Source organism: Manis pentadactyla, chromosome 9 (genome assembly GCF_030020395.1).
Source record: "Manis pentadactyla isolate mManPen7 chromosome 9, mManPen7.hap1, whole genome shotgun sequence".
NCBI lineage: Eukaryota > Metazoa > Chordata > Mammalia > Pholidota > Manidae > Manis > Manis pentadactyla.
The window spans coordinates 109,301,743-109,322,014 of record NC_080027.1 but is presented as its reverse complement, the minus strand read 5'-3'; the positions used below and the strand labels follow the sequence as shown (position 1 = coordinate 109,322,014).

At 45.1% G+C, this 20,272-nt stretch overlaps 1 protein-coding gene across 1 annotated transcript; it reads right to left on the bottom strand.

The window, feature by feature from the left end:
• Positions 1-8,548: 8,548 nt before the first annotated feature.
• On the bottom strand, positions 8,549-10,678 carry IER5 (immediate early response 5). The gene has a single exon (XM_036905952.2). It carries the CDS (start codon positions 10,480-10,482, stop codon positions 9,520-9,522), a length of 963 nt encoding a protein of 320 aa, XP_036761847.2. The 5' UTR covers positions 10,483-10,678; the 3' UTR covers positions 8,549-9,519.
• Between the last annotated feature and the right edge of the window lie 9,594 nt (positions 10,679-20,272).

The following is a 20,272-nucleotide window of genomic DNA, read 5'->3' as shown; positions in this document are numbered from 1 at the left end:
CCTTACCTTCTCCTACTTCTCACATTCTTCCTGTTTTCTGAATCTGAGTTTATTTTCGTCTTGTGTTTCTCTTGAAATCAACACAGACATCTGTCTCTCCCACCTTCCCTGTCAGTCCACTCCTCCCTCCTCTCCCACTCCTGCTCTCCTCCTCTCTGTAACCTCTCATCAGCTAACTGCCCTGAGAGACCCAAAACCGCTCAGCTTCCCTCCCTCTTTGCTCCGTATCTGGAGCCTCTTTGTCGGACATGTCTCAGCCTGTTCTCGGCCTCAGTCTAATCCTCCACAGCACTGAAAGTGACAGATGAGGTCAGACTTGCTTGGGAGGGAAGGAAGAGAGAATGTCTTACCCGGGAAACCATGCTCATTCATAACCGGCTTTCCAAATGAGATCAGACTACGTGTGTGTGTGTGTGTGTGTGTGTTTTCTGCTGACAAGAACCCCAAATCCTGCTTTCTTTATAGTTCATGTCTGCATTCCAAGATGTTTTAAACTTCTAATATATATAAAGAGGACAAAGCATCAGAAATATATCTTTACTGGATGCATCTCCCCAAAATAAAAAATGAACAAGTAGGACTACATCAAACTAAAAAGCTTCTGTACAGCAAAGGGCACCATCAACAGCACAAAAAGGCAGCCTGCAGTGTGGGAGAATATATTTGTAAATGATTTATCCAATAAGGAGTTAGCATCCAAGATTATATATAAAGAGCTCATATACCTCAACACCAAAAAACAAATAACCTGATTAAAAAATGGGCAGAAGACCTGAACAAACATTTTTCCAAAGAAGAAATACAGATGGCCAGTAGGCACAAGAAAAGATGCTCCACATCGCTAATCATCAGGGAAATGAAAATCAAAACCACAATGAGATATCACCTCACACCAGTTAGGACGGCCACTATCCAAAAGACAAGAAATGACAAGTGATGGAGAGGATGTGGAGAAAGGGACCCCTCCTACGCTGCTGGTGGAATGTCAACTGGTACAGCCACGGTGGAAAGCAGTGTGGAGGTTCCTCAAAAAACTAAAAATAGAAATACCAGAAAACATAGTAATTCAACTTCTAGAAACTTACCCAAAGAAAACAAAATCTCTGATTTGAAAAGATACATGCATCCCTATGTTTATTCCACATTATTTACAATAGCCAAGATATGGAAGCAACCAAAGTGTCCATCAATAGATGAATAAAGAAGATATGGTACATATCCATGACGGAATATTATTCAACCATAAAAAATAAAAGAAATCCTGCCATTTGTGTCAACATGGATAGACCTAGAAAGTATTATGCTCAGTGAAATAAGCCAGGTGGAGAAAGACAACTACATGTGATTTAACTTATTTGTGGAGTCTAAAAACAAAACAAAATGAACAAAATATCTGTAGACTTATAGACACCAAGAAGTGACTGCTGATGGTTACCATGGGGATGGGTTGGGTGGGTGGGTGGGGAGGTGTATGGGGATAAAGGGGCACAGAAATTCTCAACATCTTGCTATGCTGACAGATACTGCACTAGTTGAGGTGAGGATTTAATAATGTGGGTAACTGTTGAACCATTTTGTTGTATACTTGAAACTCATGTAAGATTGCATATTAAATATACTTCAATTAAAAAAAAGAAATATATATCCTTACATTAGTACCTGGCTGCAGGGGGGTTTGGGGAAGTGATCCTTTATCCTCCAGGGTCCTCTTGCAGTTTGTTACCTTGCCAAGTGGAATGCAGAGTTCAGGCTGCAAGAGTCTTCACAGCTGGGAGTGTGGAAGAGAAGGCAGGCTGCTGACACTAACAAGGTCCCTGGGGTGATTTATTAGTGTCTCCAGCCTCCTTTTATTTGACAGGACAAGGAAAAGAAAGAGTTTATTCCTTCTGATAAGAGACCCATACTTAGCAATTTATATATGCAAAACCCACTCACTTCAATACAGCTGTTTCTGCACCCGCTGGTTCTGACTGAAGATGTGCACAGGCCCTTTCAACTGACCCAGCGTCTTCTTGGCTATCATCCTGGTTCTCCTTTGCCTTTTATGCCAAATTTCCTGGGAAGGGGCTATGGCCAGAATCTCCACATCTTTCCCTCCACTCCTTTTAAAATCAGGTTTTCTCTCCCATCTTCTACTAGAACCTCTCTCAAAATTCACCAATGACAATCTTTAGTTCAATGACATTTCCTTTGTTATTCCCCTGACTTTTCTGTTGCCCGTCTCCCATGGCAGCAGCCTGGCTCTACTCCCAGCAATCCACAAACCCTTCCTGCTGACCGTGCCCCTTCCTACTCCAGCCCCTCCTGTAGGCTTCCCCTTCACTGGGCCGCTTTTGCCTAGTGAGTGTCCTTGTGCTTTCAGCCTTAAGGACCATGTCCCCCTGGGGAGCAGCCTAGGAAAAGGCCCTGAGGCCTGCAGACAGCACTCAGGCTAGAGGCACCTCAAGCCCAGACTTTCACACTTGATGCTGAGATCAGTGGAAATATCTGCTTTTTAAAATTTAGTATGCAAACAGATCCCCTGGGGACCTTGTTAAAATGCAGATTTAGTAGGTCTGGGGTGGGGCATGGGATTCTGCAATTCTGGTAAACTGCTTGGTGATACCTATGCTGCCAGACCATAGACAGTACTTTGAGAAGCAAGGGCCTAGATCACTCTTACTTATCTACTGTCAGATGTTCCTGGGGTCTTCTGTGCTGTTTTTGTATCTTATCTGGAATGTAATCCTATTTGAGGGCTAGGATCCTGTGGATACATCTTTGTATTACGCATTGATGAGTTCCTTCGGGGTGTTCTTGTAAAAACTTAATTGATAGACCCAGGGTTGAGTTGTTTGTATCTTCCAGTTTTGCTCAACACACACTAATTTATCTTCAAATCACAATAGTGAGGCAAGTGGGTACTTTTTTCTTTTGTAACTATAAATAGAAACCAAGGGAGATGAATGAGCCTCTAAGTAGTAAGACACATTTTCAGATTCTGGCCCACAAATCCCTTGCTCAGAGTCCCAAGGCATTAATCCAGGGTGAATTCTAACCTAGCCTCTGCTTGGGTCCTCATTTGACTAATCGAGAGAACCTACTCAGTTCTCTGGACCTCATTTTCTCTTACCTATTTGGTAAGTAGGAGACTCTCCCCACTCTCTCTCTCTCATAGTGGAGTTCAGGAGCCTTAAGGAGCTGCAAGCTCCATATTAGGAGGCCAGATGCTAAGGTGGCTAAAGGTTGGGAAGCAGGCAGCTGGGCCAGCCCTCAGGCCAGCGCCGCCCACTCGCTACATCTTCACAGCTGTTCTCTAGGCAGTGCTGACTAGGAGGAGCACCCTTTACAAGATATTCTGAAGAGGAAGTGGGGTGGGGGAAGAAAACCACAGAAATCAAAGGGTCATAACCACCTCAGCTATAGCCTCCATGTACCTTTAGTTCAGCTTCAGAAATGAAATGTTTATTTTCAGGGATTTCTCCCATGGTCACACAAATAAAAGCAGCTCCAGTCCCTAAAGTCTCACAGATAGAGAGAGCACTGATAAATGCAGGTGCCAGGGCACTTTCACCCTTTTTCAAATCAAAAATAAATACCGGAAATTGTCTGAAGAGGCAGGAGGCTGTGGTACAGCTTGAGACGCTTCGAAGAAATTTTGTGGGGAACTCCTGCCCTGCGTTCACTCGGCCCCCAGCAGATCTTGAGTGGGAGAACTTGACTCAGTGGCCAACCCACGCCCCATTATTGCCCCCACACAGTGATCTCTTCCCATCCTCTAGCTCACTTCCTGCTGGTCACCTCTGTTGCATGACTCCAGGGGTTTATAACTATTCCCCCACTCCCACTTCTGGTAACTCACCATAAAAATTTCTATTAATCAATCAAAGCCCAGAGGGGGGAGACAAGGCAGAGAGGTGCTTTCGTATTTGTCCATCAGAGCAGCTCTGTGATTCATTAACTGTTCTGGAAAGCGGCACATGCAGTTCCAGCAAAGAAAGGGGGAGCAGAAATGCTGCGAGCCGTTTGGACTCCCCTGGCTTTGCTCCTTTCCTCCACCTGGCCACAAGCCAGCCTGGCTTTCAGCAGCTGCTCCTATTTCTTGGATGGATACTCCCGTGCCCACCCCCTGCTGTTCTGATGGAATTGGGGATGGGGGAGGCACAGGGATGGTATGACCAGCCACCACAGCTGTGGCTTGATCCCAGGGGCTAGTGTCTCTGGAGACCCTGCAAGTCTCAAGGTCAAGAAATCCAACCCTGCTCCTTAGTGGGCGTAGCACTGCCAATCACAGCTCTTCCCTGAGCGCCAAGAATGTTCCCCAGGCAATGAATGGGAGCGTCCTCAGGAGAGGGTGGAGGGAGGAGGCAGAAGAGACTTAGAAAGGCCCAGGCAGAGACAGAAAGACAAATGACTATAGCACTGAAGGAAGTATCTATGTTACAGAGGTCAGGGTGATGTTGTGACTGGCTAGAAAGAAATAGCCAAGCAGATGTGGATCAACTTGAGAAAAAACCCTAATGGGTGACATGCTGGATTCAGGAAAGGGATGAAGTATAGGGAGCCACCAAAGGAAACCTTGCACCTAGAGACAACTCCAGTGCTTGGAGCAGAGGAACAGAATGGTTTTCTTTTACTTCAGAGAAAGCAAGTTTCCAGCAGCTGCCCTGCCCCAAGACTTGAGAAGTGGGATGGGTCAAAGAACAAGCAGGTGGGCACATATGGCTTTTGGCACATCCCTGAGTTCTAGAAAAACTGAAAGAAGCCTTGCCTTGGCATCTAGTGGAATGACTGGGCTGGAGCAGCCTGGCAGAGGCCCAGTTCATAGGGAGAAAGCAGAGGGCTGAGCCCAGGGCTGACCGGTGCTAAGGGAGTGGGAAAGGAGAAACTGAGTCGCACCTTTATCCTCTCCTGCAAGTTAGGGGTATGCTGTATCACACAGGCACAGGGGCTTCTTGTGACCAGGTCCCAGAAAACTTCATTAAATAAGTAGAATCACCAACAAATGTCACAGGTCTACTTCATGCCAGTCCCCCAAGGGAATCACCTGCTTGAGATGCTCGATTGAGAGTGATGGGGACCAGCCTTCTTCCACAGCTTTCAAAGGCCAATAGCCAATACTTTCTCACCTGCCAGTAAGCAAGCAGGCGTCCAGGAGAGGTGGCGAGAGGGAGAGGCCCTCTTAGAAATGCAGTCCCTGGAGGCTTCTCCCTCCCTGAAGGCAGAATTCCAAAGGTCTGAGATAAACCCCAGGAGATAGTCCAGCAAAGATGCTTTGGGCTATATTCCCCAGGGAGAGAGGGATTTTTTTAAACCCTCTGCAGGAGGAGGGTGTTGGCAAGGAGAAACTATTTGGGTCAGGAAGGAGGTACCCTGCGGAGGTGTGTATCCTTTTACACCTTCTGCTGTCACATACTCTGTTCTCTATTGTACTCTCAAGAATTGTTACTGAATAACTCTGAGGGCATGAGTTAAGATCACAAGGATTCCTAACGTCAGCGCTGCTTCTACTACGTTTTTCCTCCCAAGGCTTTCCACTGGGAATTTGAACAGTGGTTCAAAGGCTGAGAGACAAACTGCTCATTACTGGAAAGAGTGCCAGTTGTCCAGACCTCACTCCCCACTGGAGTTCTGCACCTGATAGTAATGACTTCTTTCACAGTCATGGGGGGTTGAATCAGTGTTTCTTTTTCATTCTTGTCTTCTTTCAGTAACTGCTGAGATAAAAGCAAGTCTAGGAGAATAAAAAATTCACAAGCAGGACAAGAATAAAATATTTAGGGCAAGAGATCAGAAGTTTTTGGTTATTCAGTGAACTAACTCTACTTTGACAAAGTGTAAGGAAATAAATGTCCATCAAACTCCATGTCACAGTATTAACCTTTCGACCCCACCTCACAGGCTGTAGAGTTGTCATGCCTAGTAAGTTGAAGTAAGGAACTCAAGACTAATGCAGCAGCAAAATAGAGTTCTGTCATTAATTGTTCCCAGTATTTGTTAATCTTTATTCTGAGAATCACTTTACCAAAGTTGCTAAATAGCCCATTCCCTTCCACTTCTCATACATATCAAAATCCAATCAGTGACGAATGGAAGGATTACTATTACCCCCATTAGTTGCCTTAGAGAAAACCGTCACTCTAGAGGGCAGTTCAAGCTTTCCACCACTAGTTCTTTCCCCAAGTACAGACAATGGTTTCTGAGAAGACAGGTTTAAAGTGACACGATTGACAAGTTTTGTACTAAAATGTATCCCTTTTTACTATTAATGTGATCTTCTTGGCGTATTTGTCAAAAAGCACTTTGATTTTTACATGGAAGCCTCCCAAATTTTTTTTCCAGACCAGAGCTAAGGTTAATTTGATCAATAATTCCCTCCCAGAGTGGTCAAGAAGTGGTTAGGAACTAAACTGTAGCTTCATTTCTAATCACACTGAATCCGATTTAGTTGCATGTAATAACCCCACCCTGGCATTAGGAAGGCTCTTTTCCAGGACCTAAAAATTAACACAGCTTAAGAAACATTCTATGCCCAAGCAGTTCAGACTAAAAATAACTCTGGACTATTTTTTCTCTTCTCATCCACAGAAGGCATTTGTATGTCAACAAAATCTTTGCTCCTGGAGTGCTTTGCTCCTGCTTATTCCTCCCTGAAAGTAGAGTAGTCTGATATAATCAGGAAAGTCACAGGGTTGGTTGATACATAAAGAACAGCAAAAACTGTGCTGATGAAACCAAATTTTGACTGCCAAGTGTTCAGAGAAAAACAGAACAAAAGAACCCAGTATTCACAGACAGCATAATTTAAAAATGTTCTCCCTTCCCCTCCTTTTGCACAAATATACAATATACACAATTCTTCAACCATTCACAGAATTCACTTCTACATTAACAATAACAATTCAGTGTTTACTATGCATGATCACTGTGTACTATTCTAAGAAATCTAGGGGCATTAACTCATTCTCACAACCCTAGGTATAATTTTCTCCATTTCACATTTGAAAAAACTGACGCACAGAGAGATTAAATAACTTGTCTAAGGGCCCTTGGCTAAAAAGTGGCTGAGCCAAGTTACAAACCCAAGAAATCTGGCTCCAGAGCCCGGACTCTTAACCATTTTACTGTACTGCTTCTGCAACAGTTCTGCAACAACAAAAAAAGGATATTTTCTGATTTCCTGCAAAGTTGTATCTGCCGAACAAGTATGTCCATTTACATTCTCTAAATTAAGTAGACACACGGTCCCCTCCTTCATCTTAATGTAAAATCAAGGATCAACAGGAATTTTTGTCTCATCCCAAATGTATCAACTCTCTTAAACACACCAAACATTACCCCCTTTCAAATGTAAAGATGCACTAGGGTAGCTGTTCAAGCAAAGTCATTACTTTCTAGCAACAAGGAATGTTTGCAAAATTAAGGCTCTGGACACACTTTCATCAGTTTAAGCAGTCAGCACTCAATGGATCTCTTGTGGCTTTAACAGAATTTAGTAGCTAATCTCTGGAAGAAAAACAAGTCAATTTTACAAGACCTCATTAGTTTCCTCTGTTCCTCCCATCATTTAAACACCCTCCTTATTCATAAGCTTTTATAGATCAATACTATATTTTATAGTGCTAGCAACTACATTTTAAGGCAACATTCTCTGATTTGCTTCTGAAATAGACCGAATACCTTTCAAATATTGAACACTTTGACAGAGACAAAAAGTTGTCTTAAAATGCAGTCATTTAGCTGCATTGGGGTCTGGGTGGGGACTTGATAATATGAGTAAATGTAGTAACCACATTGTTTTTTCATGTGAAACCTTCATAAGAGTGTGTATCAATCATACCTTAATAAAGAAAATGCAGCCATTTAGTAAAATCAATGGCTGACTTGGCTGTCATCACTTAAGTGTTCACCATGACCCAAACACAAAAGCAAATCAGTAAGTTTTGCTAAGTTAAATTTGCCTAGTCCTCCTTCCTTACCTAGCTTCACACAGCAATTGCCTTTCACTGATGCATTTACTCTAACAATAAAAGAAAAAAGCATTCAGAATTCCATCCTGACGTTCAACTGGAACACAAAGAAAGGTGAACCTGGCCAGCTAGGCAAGTCAGTGTTCCCTCCTATGTCGGGTTTTTTCAATACTAAAGCTGAAAGATGACCCATGTTGCCCTGTTTCACAGGAGACTGAAAGTTTTAGTGAAAGACATTTTTGTGGATGGGAAGGGCTTCAAATGTTAACGCTGAAGTTATTTAATACAGACACCATCAGGTAGATTGGGCTGTAAAAAAATCAATCGGCCTAAATTGACTTTAGAAAAGGCTGTTGTAGTAACAGGTTTCAAGAAACTGGCAGGCCACTGATATTAGTATCTAATAGCAGTCCTCTGATCTGGGCGAGAAGCCTTAAACGTGTCTCTCTTGATACTTAGTGAAGTCAGCCACCAACGTCCCCCCGCCTGTGCATGACTGATATTAAGAACCACACTCTACCAGCCCTGACCACAGCTCCCCTCCTCCCACGTCCCTCCCAGCCCAGACAGGTGATTCCAGACAAGGAGGCAGGGAAGTTGCTTCAAAATATTTAATACGTGTTAGACACGTAAAGTTACATTTTATACAAAAGTCAATACAACGAAGGAGAAAATACTGTACAAAAACCTTGTTGGCAACCCCAACCTTTATACAACAAAGACCGGAGTCACCATATCTACAAAACCATAGGGTCTTTCCACTTAGGGCTCCTGTGTCTGTAAACTTTGTTTCATAAACACTTTTTAAAAGCATTGTGCAGTCGTTCTCATTTAGAGCTTTTAAAAATATTTTTTTTCTATAAACTCCGTATTTCCAAGCTTGAACTCTTCCGTGAAGTTCATCAAGCTTTTTTTCCCTGTGGTGGAGATGGGGCTGCTAACATCCCCCTTTCCCACGGTAATCACAGGGTATAATCGTTTCTTCTGTGCCAGAAAAAGGCATGGAAGGAGAGAAATAATTTAAGTTTGTACTCCAGACAAAATCCCTCTGGTCTTAGGAAATCCTGTGAGGAAACGCCACTCCAGGCCTTGGTGCGTGCGGTTCTAGCTTTCAGGTGCGGGTATGTGTGAAGTCCCTTCCTGCCCGGAGAACCAGAGGGGAGCTCCCCGGCCCTTTCGGCCACTTCCTTCTCGGTGCTGCCGGCGGAGGAAAGTCCCAATCTGCCCCCAGTCTCCTAAGCCCTGGGAAAGGGGTGATGCATTCCAGAAGGACAAACAGCCTGAACTCAACAAGACAAACTTACATACACGGGCATACACAGACACAAAAGTTAATGACGGTCCTCTTCCAATCAGCCTCTCACTCCCAAGTCTCAGGAGACCAGAGAGGCACAGCGCAGCAGGGCCGCCGAACCCAAGCACAGTCCGCTCGCGGCCCGGCAGCACCCCCAGTCTCCCCAGCGCGCTCAGTGCCTGGGGTGTCGGGGCGTCCCGGCAGCCAGGAGGGACTCAGCCCTCCCGCTGGGGACGCCCACGGATCAACCTCCTTCCCGCACGGCGGCCCAAGGGCTCAGAAGGCCACGATGGCAGTGCTCCAGGGGTTCATGTCTCTCAGCACCGGCTTATCGCAGCAGATCTGCCCAGGCTCTGCGGCTTCCGCCCCGCTCTCCTCTCCCTCGGCTTCCTCCCGGCCGCCCCCGGGGCTTTTCCGTAAAAGTCCCGAGAAGCTGGAACCGAAGATGCTAATGAGGTTGGCCACGTTACCGGTTTCCATCTCCTCCTCCTCCTCCTCCTCCGCTGCCCCGCCCGGCTGCTCCTCCAAGTTCCGGCGGGGCTTCTTCAGCGGGGTGGAGCAGGGCGTCAGGCAGCCCGCGGGGCCGCCACCCGCCCCCGCCGCGCCGCGCTTCCGGGGGCAGGTGGCGGGCGGCGCGAGGGGCTCGTCCCCCGCGGGCCGAGGCGCGCAGCAGCAGTCAGCGCGGGGAGAGGCGCTCAGCGCCGCCGGCCTGTCGTCCGCTCCTGAGGGGCAGCCGCAGGGGCGGCGCGCCGCCCGGGGACCCTCCGGGAGTACGTCCGAGCCTCCGGCAGGGCCCCCGGCTCGTCCCTCCACGCGGCTCCAGGCAGCTTCCGCCGCCTCCGCCTCTCCGCTCTCAAGAGTGTCCCCGGCGCCCGTCACCGCGGCCGCGGGCTTCGAGTCACCCGCCCAAGGCGCTTCTGGGACAGCGGGGCGCTCCGGCTGCGGCTCGGTCTCCGGCCAGGCGGCGCCGGCGGCCGGCGGGGGTGGCTCCCCCCACCCCGCGGGTGGCCCGGCCTCCGGCTCCCCGGGCTGCTGAGGCGGCGCCGCCGGGGTCCCCGAGGGACCGGCCAGGTAGAGGCCGGGGCACGGGTCACTCAGGTAGACCTGGCGGGCACTGCGCAGCACCAGCGAGACCAGTAGATTCTTGTGCAGCTTGATGCCGCCGCGCTGGACCCGCGAGTTGTAGATCTTGCCCAGGGAGATGCTGACGATGCGGTGAGCCTCCAGCTTGAACTCCATCCTGCCTCCTCAGGGACTGGGGCCGAGGTGGGGGTGAGCCCAGGCTCACGTCCGGGTGCTGGGAGGTGACGAGAGGTGGCAACAAGTCCGTCCCGGGGGTGGACCCTCGATGCCTGCGGACTCCGAAGATGAACGACTCCGATGTTGTGCTCGCTGACCCCCGCGTCTGTATCAAACTAACAATCAACCAAGCCGAGTCCCGTCTCAGACTGAAGGCCACCGGTCCGCCCGGCGCCTTTTATAAGATGCCTCGACAGCCAATCGCAAAGGGCTACCAACCGTTCGGGGCGGGTTGGCGCGCCCTCGTGCGCCGCACGCGGCCAATCGGAGGCCGAGGAGGGGCGCCAGGGCTGTTCGAAAGGTAGCCCCGCGGAGCAGGCTCTTAAAGGGGGCGAAGGAGAGCAATAGCGGTCAAGCAGGCGGGGGCCTGTGCTCCGAAGGCGGGTGATGGGGAGGGGGCGTAGCCGCAGTGTTAATAGATTCTGCCTGGTATGCTTCCTTGCCAGAGCCAAACCGAACTAAACCACACGAACTTTCATCTGAGTATGGTGGACTTTGCTCTGCAATAAAGTCCCGATCCTTCCCTGATCAACCCCACCGCCACCCCACCCGCAAATCCAAGGCTGCGCACACCTGTAAGCTCCCAGCCACCCTGGCAGAATGGAGATGATGTTATCCAAATGGCAAAGGATACCCTGGGTAACAAATAGCACTACTACAAAATATTTAGCATACATTAAAATGGGATGAGTCCCTTGCCCCCTAGAATCACACACACTCTTAGCATCTGTCAATTTTAACCCTGAAGAAAGAAAAAAGGGGGTTCTAAAAGTTCCTAAGTTTGTGGCTGCTTATCAAGGAATTGTATCTAAGTACAAATTTAGTGGTTCTCCACTAAAACCAGCATCTATTATTTTGTTCTTTGGATTCTAGAATAAACACAGTTGTCACATGGGTCATAATGAAAGGTGGTACAAATTCTCCACAATGATTTCTCTTCATCACAAGGACTGACCAGTCCACCCTTGGAAAAACCTAGCAAGTTCTAAAAATACAAATAGAGAAGTCCTGTGTTCCCATGATGATGTCATAATTTTATTTTGTGTCAAGGTAAAAATACAGGGGAACAGTGTTCCAGAATTTGCTGGTCAGTTAACAACTCAGTCCATCTACTGAGCTGTTGGCCAAGCATCTACATGGCCTTGGTGCAGATCACTGCCGGGGTGTGCAGGGGCCCTGGACTCAGTTCCTGAGAGTCAGTTCAAGTCAGTCCACCTAAGCTCCACCACAGACCTGCCTGATGACTCTGGGTGAACAACTACAGGACACTTTAGTTTCTCCAACTCTAAAAGGGAGAGATTATATATGTATCTGCTCAGTTATACAGAAGATAGGTAACAACTCTCAGCCACAGTCTGAAACACAAAACCAAACACATCTTTCTTGGCGTCCATGAGGAACTCTTGGCTTGATCTTACACCAGGGGAAAAGTGGTGTGTTTAGTTAGGAGAAATACTAGTGGTGGGTGGGCTTGATTATGGCCAATTCACAACCAGGAAGCCTCTAAAGGATGTGCTGGCTCAATTACCTCTGCCTACAACTTACTGATGATAGTAACTAAGACACCAGTCCAGGAAACCCAGAATTCCTCCCCTTTAGGAGTTTTCAGCTCTTAAAGAGATAAAATCATAACATGAATCATTACAAAAGCAAAACTATATATTTTAAGTTAATAACATGAGAAAATTTTCCTTCTGTTTTCTCTTTTAGAGATATTAGCCAGTATAAAACACAGGTAAAGAGCACAGGCTCTGAAGACAAGCTTCCTGTGTTGGAATCCCAGCCCCCTTTTTACTTGCTGGGTGACCTCTGGAAAGTTATTTCACCTCTCTGTGCCTTGGTCTTTTTCATCTGACAACAGAGATGCTAATTCTGCCTGCCTCGTAGAGTTATTGTGAGGATAAAAGGTAACACAACACTCTCAGAACAGCCTGGCGTATGATAAGCTATCAATGTATGTTACTTATTAGAACACATCACCCCATGTATTGATCTTACGGTGAGAGAAAAGGCTGGAAGGGAAGGAGCACAGATGAGAAAGGAGAAGGAAATTGTACTAGAGGGTGTTTGAGAAACCCTAAGATAGGATCCACAAGTTCCAAGCAACAGGAGCAACAGGATCCAGTGTGGGGAACATCTAACTTGGCAGGCACCTATAGTTAGTGCAAAAGGCTAGAAACAGAGGCTGGGGCCACAAAGCAGGTTGTGGATGCCTCAATGAGGAGATGGGGCCGTAGGGAGCTACTAAAGGGTGTTGAGTAAGGGAGCCACAGAATGGATTCTGGAACAGTCAGTACACTTAGTTACAACTTAATCATAATGAGGACCACTTAATTATAAAGCTCTTGTGGGGATTTAGAATAGAGTCATGGAGGCCTGAACCAGGTGGAGGCAGAAAGAACAAAAAAACCAAGAGACATAAGGAACTTCAATGATTATCTGGGGTGCACCCACCCACCCGACCAGTTACAGAGAGAGCAAGCCTTTGGTAAAGCCTTCCTGCCCCACCTGAGCTGGGGGCTTCGCTGTCCTCCTCGCACAAAGCATACTCCTGCATTCCCCCCTCACTCTCTCCTGTCATGCCCAGAGCCCCTCCCAATGTGTTTTCATCAAAGGCAGGAGCCCATCTCATATTTGTATTTTGGAGATAGTGAAAATAAACAACGGTGGGACACAGCTGCTGACCATCAGAACAGAGTCCTGGAGGCCCTTACAACCTGCCTGCCCACTGCTGTTGATGTCCTGATGCATGACCAATTTAAGGCTGAGTATTAGTAGATGATTAGAGAACTTACATTGCCTTACACTGAGTCTAGTGTGTATAAGAACAATGCAAACTCACTATGGATTCTGCCCTCAATTGCTCTGTGGGAAGTAACTGGGTGAGAAGGAGGTGGGTGAAAAATTAAAATAAATTATCTCCACTGTGCCTACCACTTAGTGTTAAGACATTTAGAAATTTTTTTCCAGGGCAAAGTTGCTTATAAAAATCAAATAATCATTTGCATGCCATCCTGAGTTCTTTAGAGGAAAAGCTCTATGAAAATACATTACTAGCACTTTATGTAAGCAATACTTCTGCTCCTCTGAGAACATACAAATCCACATTTTTGTTCCACTTTTTCTCTCACTATTCTGGCATACGTTACATCTTTTTGTTCTTGGCTACTTGATGACTATAGAATTTCTTTATCTTGAAATAGCATTCCACTAGGGGTGTCACCCAAACCTGCCTTTTTTCCTCCCCATGTCCTTTCCTAAACTATTACAGCCCAGCCCTGCTTCTTGTCCTAAATTTTGTATCTTGGTTCAGAGAAACTTAGGTTGTTTTTATGATCATCTGTTTCATACCTTGCCTCCTTTAATATTCCTAAGGAAAACAAATTCCTGAGTACTCAAACTCATTAAAAATGAGCCTAGTACCCTCTCAAACAAAATGAGAAAATACCACCATGTAAAATCCTAGGCATGCACTGTTCAATACAGGAGCCACTAGGCCAAGGGAGTTAGTGAACTGAGGAACTGAATTTTAAGTTTTATTTAATTCAAACCTAAAATCTGAAGCAGGATAAAATCCTCTTCCTGAAACCCAACTTGATTGTGTGACATTTCTTAAGTTTGAAAATTCAGCATTTAAATTAATGTAACTGTAATTGTAAAATATAGATTTCAAAGACTTGCTATTAAAACAAAAAATGTAAGACATCTCATAAGTATTTTTTAGACTGGTTACATGTTGAAATGATATATTGGGTTAAATAAAATATATTGTTGAAATTAATTTAGCCCGTTTCTTTTTATGTATGTGGCTCAAATTATGTTTCTATTGGACAACTCTGCCCCAGGGATAATAAAGGGATAGGGAGGTGTGGGTCTATAAATATGCATGAGCATATTGTGAGCAATTAACTAATGTCCTTGATTGGAGAAGAGGGAAAGGAGAGAAAAGATTAAGAAGGAAGTGAAAACAGAAAACACTTAGTTGTACAGCTGAGGAGAAAATCAAATAAAAATGTAAAAATGAGAGCTAATTGGCCAGAAAAAAAAGTTCTTTCTAGAACTGTGAAGTAGACACAAAGATAGAAAAGCACAATTCTACTTACCTGAATATAACACAGACATTATCACAATATTATTTCTAAATTTAAAATACAAACATGCAACTTACATTTCAGAGAGAAAGCACCTGGATGGCGTTATTCTCCTGCCATTGTTAGAGGGTGTCTTGTCAATGGGTTTCAGCCCCTGGCAAGTTCGCTATGGATTCAGTTGTGACCAAAGAAAATGACAGCAAAACGTTCTTGGGGTGAAAGGGTTTATTTCTAGGTGGCAGGTCGGTCACTAGAATCCCATTCACTCAGAGTGAGTCTGCATGCAGCTAGTCGGTCTCTGCCTCTGAGCCCCTCTGTCCACACAGCTGTCCTCTGTCCTCTGCTCTGCTCTCCTGCAGCCTTGCAGCCCTGCCACCGTGTCACACCCAGAGCACTGGGTGGAGCACTTTATATAGAGTCAACAGCCATCTATTGCCCACAGGTGTGCAGTGAGCTAGTCAACGAGGGCCAGGTGAGAATCTTGGCCACAGGAACTCTCATTTTATCCACAGAGGGCATTCATTCTTTTCAGTTCTGATGCCCACCTGTAATTTGCAGGACCTTTGGTTGTTAAAGTGCCATTTTCCTGCACAAAAACCTTCACTGGTTCCCCATGACCTTTATGGCAAAAATCTACCCCTTTGGTTGGTCTCCAGAGTACTATACATACGTTGTCAAAGACACACCAAAGCCTGGAATGGTGAGCAAAGCCTGGTTTCTCTCCTTCTGTGCCTGGGCAGATTTACAGGTGATTCTCATCTTGTAAAATTTGAGAGCTGGACTAAATCGTGGTCCTTGAACTATGACTGCATATTAGAATCACCTGGGGAACATTTACATCTCCAGATGCCCAGGGCCCAGCTCAGATGACAAATCAGAATTTCTGGGGTGAGACCTCAGGGTCAAACGTTTTTAAAGTTTCATCAATGATTACAGTACAAAGTGCAGCCATGTCTGCAATCCAGGGGACTAACAATGTTTTAGGATTATTTCAGGTCTAGAATTCTATTATTCTACGATGCTAGGCAAACTTTCCCAAACTTCTACTACCCTGAGCAACATAAATGTCCCACCTCGTTCCCAGCTAGACAGGTCTAATCGAAAGTATAGATCTCTTCTCTGATTTCCTCAACAGAATGCCCTTTCCTCTCCTGCCCACATTCTGCACCATCATTTCCTCTAGGAAGCTTTCTGGGCCCACTGCTGTTTGTAGTCATGTGGGCATGCACACTCTCTCTCATAATAATTTGTTACTTAAAACCACACCACCGCTGGCTGTGGTGTCTCTTATATTTTTGTTTTGTATTTTATTTACTCACATATTATTTAATTTTTATGTGATCATATTTCTCATTTCCCAATGACATTATAAAGTACTGGGAGATGCTACATTGCACTTTTTTTAATCCTGCCTCCTATACACCCAGAACCCTGAATATTGCTATCAAGGAATCAATAACTTTTTGGCACATTAATTAATGAATAAGTATTTGATAAATTAATAACTACTTGAAAAATAATAATTCCCAAAAATTGAGGCTAACATATTCAAATATGGCCAACTAGAGAGTAAAAAGGGAGTACTAGACAAAAATTATTCTAGTGGCATATTAACCAAATGTGAAGAAAGTGAAGATTCCCTTGGCCAGGATTCTCACCTGACCCTGGTTGGCTTGCTCACTACTCACATGTGGGCAATACATTGTTATTGACTATATCTAAAGAACTCCACCCAGTGCTCAGGGCTGCACCACCCCAGGAGAGCAGGGACTGTAGTAGTGGTAGTGCCAGGGCCAGAGACTGATACGGCTGCAGGGCAGAGAGGCCCAGAGGCAAAGACCAGCTTGCTGCATACAGACTCGCTCTGAGTAGATGGGATTCTAGTGGTTGACCTGCTACTGTGGAAATAAAGTTGGGTGTAAACCCTTTGACCCCAAGAACATTCCATTGTCATTTTTTGGTCTCATTGAATCCATAGTGAACTTGTCCAGGACTGAAACCCACTGGCAAAACACCAAATTATCACTGAAAATACATTTTATCTTAGTCATAATTATTCACAATTCATATTCATATTATTCATAACCCTAAGCTCTATCATTTCCCTACAAAAGCTATTGTTCACATAAAATTAGTTGAGTTTTGATAGCTTGTTTTTTCTGCCATGTTGTTTACAAATGTGTGATTGCATTACTGAGAAATGTATTGCTTGCCTATTCCGTTCTGATCAAATATTTATTACAGGTTAGTGATATACTGAAAGCCCTACAGAGTATTAGCACCTCATTTAGAGGCAACCTATGTATCTTACAGCCAATAAGAAAGTCTTGCCTCTTCTCCCCATGCCCATTCTAATTGTACCTGAAAGAACAAATTCTAATTCATCAGTCAAGTCCAATTTACTTCAACATAACTGATCTAAATTCTAACATGAATGCTCATTCAGTTCGAAAACCCTAAAATCCATCTCATGCTCATTTTGACTAAGCAAATTCGGAGTAAGTGTTTATGCAAACACATCCTTGAGTGTAAAAGGGAGTTTCAGATCTTCTGTCTAACCAGGAGCTTGTGTGGGGATTAGCAGGTTTCTATTTATAAGGCAATCGGAGCTTTTTTGAGGAAAAATGATTGCAGTAACTTCCGTGCACTCTCATATCTTCCCTGCATCATTATCACTCATAATAAAGTTCTGAGTCCAACTCCTCTCTTAATAAGAGATGGTTCTTTTGACATTCCTTGAAAATACCAGAAGATCATGAAGAAAAAAAGTGTCCTTTAAAAGTCAAGTAAGGACTAGATATCCTTCCATATGAAAACTGGTTAATGAAGAAAAGCTAGCTACAAAATGTTTTGTGGCGTTGCCCTTTTAAGAAGCCAAAGATTTTTGGTTGCCAGTCTTTTCCCCCACTTTCCTTCTCAGGATGACCTAATGCTTAGGAAGTTTCAAAGTCACATGGGAGCCCCTGAGGTCAGAGTGTGGAGGAGCCTTTTCTCAGTCAGTCTCTGATTCTGTTTCATTTTGAATTTGTCCACGTGGTGATGCCGCGAATGCGTGTCACCATGGGTGTTCCGATTAGTGTGCCCGGGGAGATTGTTTTCCAGTGTATCAGTGGGTGTTGGCGGGGGAGGGGGATCTGCTTCGTCAGCTTGGCCACAGAGGCTTGTAAATGGTCCAATAGATGGCACAACCCCTTACTTTTTCTTTCCTGGTATGATTGGGGAATTGTGATTGGGGTTTTGGTTTGTTTGTTTGTTTGCTTTGAGGCTTATAAATTATTTTTAAACTACTTCAATGGATTCTTGGTCCAATATTATGTTTGTTATGTGTTTCCAATTGGGTAGAATAATTCAGTTTTTTTTTTTTTTAAACTTTAGTTGTGTGCCTGTGCTTGAGGAAAAGGAGTGTTTATCTCCCTTGCCTCTCACAGATGAGAGGGTAAAACATAATGAAGAAAAGGGTATGACTTTGCTTTTTCTTCGCCCTATGAGATCTAACCAGACTGGAAGGGTTTGTCAAACAATTAACAATCCTCCCCACTCAGCTGCTGTTTCCCAAAATAGCATCTCCTGGGCTGCTAGGGTGGGTGGGGGCCTTCAGGGGAGGAAGACACAGAGGTGTCCTCTTTATGAAGCCTGCATCTCTGCGAGATCTTGGAGGCAGAGGGGGAAACCCAGGGGATTAAATTAGCAGGCAGCCCAGGCGCTACCTGGAAGGGAAATAGATAACAAGCTTTAAAGACAGGAAACAGCTTGTGCTCCAAAATAGTAATTTTCAAAAGCAATACATGATGGATGCTGGCTAGGTTCCCTTTCCCCTAGTTCATAATTTTGAAGTGAAATCGCCCTTTCAGATGCCGCTTAATGAATGAGTCAGGTCCTCTGACACTCCTGTGATTCTGCAACCCCTCCCCCCCACGTTCGACGGGCTATTCCAGCCAGCCCTTTTCTAAACCTGACTCCCGGTCGCGGAAATTGATCAATAGCAGGTCTGGAGAGGTCTGATTAGGGCTGGTGTTGCTGCTGCTGCTTTTTCCTTCCTCGTCCCTCTCTGCCTTGTCCTCTTTTTGTTGTTGTTTCCCTTTCCCCCTTTCTGCTTTTTCAGCCGGCCATTTTTTTACCTCTTCCTCTTCTCTGAAAGACTGCCTCTCCCATTCCCACATGTCAATTTGCTCTGCCAGCCCCAGGCTCTCTGGGGTCCTGAAATATCTCCCAGCATGACTGGGGATGTAGATGGGAAGGGAAAGCACATGACGCGCTAAACGAAAAGAGCAGACTGGAAACACACCTTCTAGAAGGTCAGGAGCCTGAAGATAAAGGAAAAAGGGGGAGAAATGAAAGAGCCAAATATGCCCCCAAAGGATTCAAAGATTATGCATATCAAATTAGATTCTAGATTTTGCTGTTTTTAAATTGTCTTAAAAATAGACCAAAGAGAACTGAAGTGTTTATCAAAAACATAAACCTGTCCCATGAATTAACTCACAATCAGCCTCAGCTGCTAGAAACTCCGGGCTCAGTTCCTTCTGCATTGTGTACATGCTTCCACTCTTGACTGACATTCTAGTTCATGGTCTGTCATACAACCATGTCCCTGGGGACTGGGACTTCCCTGAGGGCAGCAGGCGGGTCTCTGTGTGGCTCCACAGCGCTTGGACCAAAGGAGGCACCCAAATGTTGGAAGGGCTCTTTAAAGCCTTAGGGTGAATGGATGGATGGAGGGATGGATCGATAGGAGAACTGATGGTAAAGGAAGACACTTGGAATATTCATAAATTATCTCTTTATTTTCTGGTTTCATAAGAGAGGGAATATACAATTGGCAAACTTTCTTCTGACAGACAAAATAGAGAAGTGATATGATTAAGCCTAAGGCTCCCACAAGAACTGCTCCCACATACTACTCCCTTCAGCACTAGTGCTTGCTGTACATGGTATGCACAGGGTTACAGTCAGCACAGGTTTGTTGAATGAATGATTTAGGGAGGATAAAAACAGCTACTCTCCCTGGAGGAAGAGGTGTCCAGGAAAGAGAATGGAGGAGCAGTTTATAATGATGCAGATATAAAGAATTTTCCGACATTACCTTCCCCAACCTTAACTCTGAAATATCTTAAAAGAAAAAACCCTTATGATGAGAAGGGGTATTTTGGAGACCATGGAAGGGCTTTTAAAGTAAGGAGAGAGGAGTGGGAGTGTGTATGTGGTGTAGTATTTCCAAAGGACCCTCCTTCCAAGGCCTTTGTGGCTGACTCAGATGTTAGACATTCAAATCCACAGATGCTTACATTCTTTTTACCTTGGCAAGAACTCTGCATAATAGAGGGATGTTAATTAGGGAGCAAGGTCAGCACCAGAACAGTAGGAAAATAGAATATTTTCATCCCAGAGAGCATAACTTCTGCTCTGACCCAAACCTGGGTGGGGGAATGGCTGTGTGAATCCGTGACGGACTGGGTGATGCTAAGCAAATACATGATTATGCAGGTATATAATCAATATTTAGTATAATGACCAGAGAGCTCAGTCTGGGGTTTGTCACTCAGCTAGCTTTAATTAAGGCTATTCATTTATCCAACTCTTCTTCTACTCACCAAGCCCTGCAAAAAAATTAATTAATTAATTAATTAATTAAAACTTTG

What these genes read in the sequence shown, in the direction of transcription:
- IER5 (XM_036905952.2), bottom strand. Translation starts at nt 10,482, where the DNA reads ATGGAGTTCAAGCTGGAGGCTCACCGCATCGTCAGCATCTCCCTGGGC.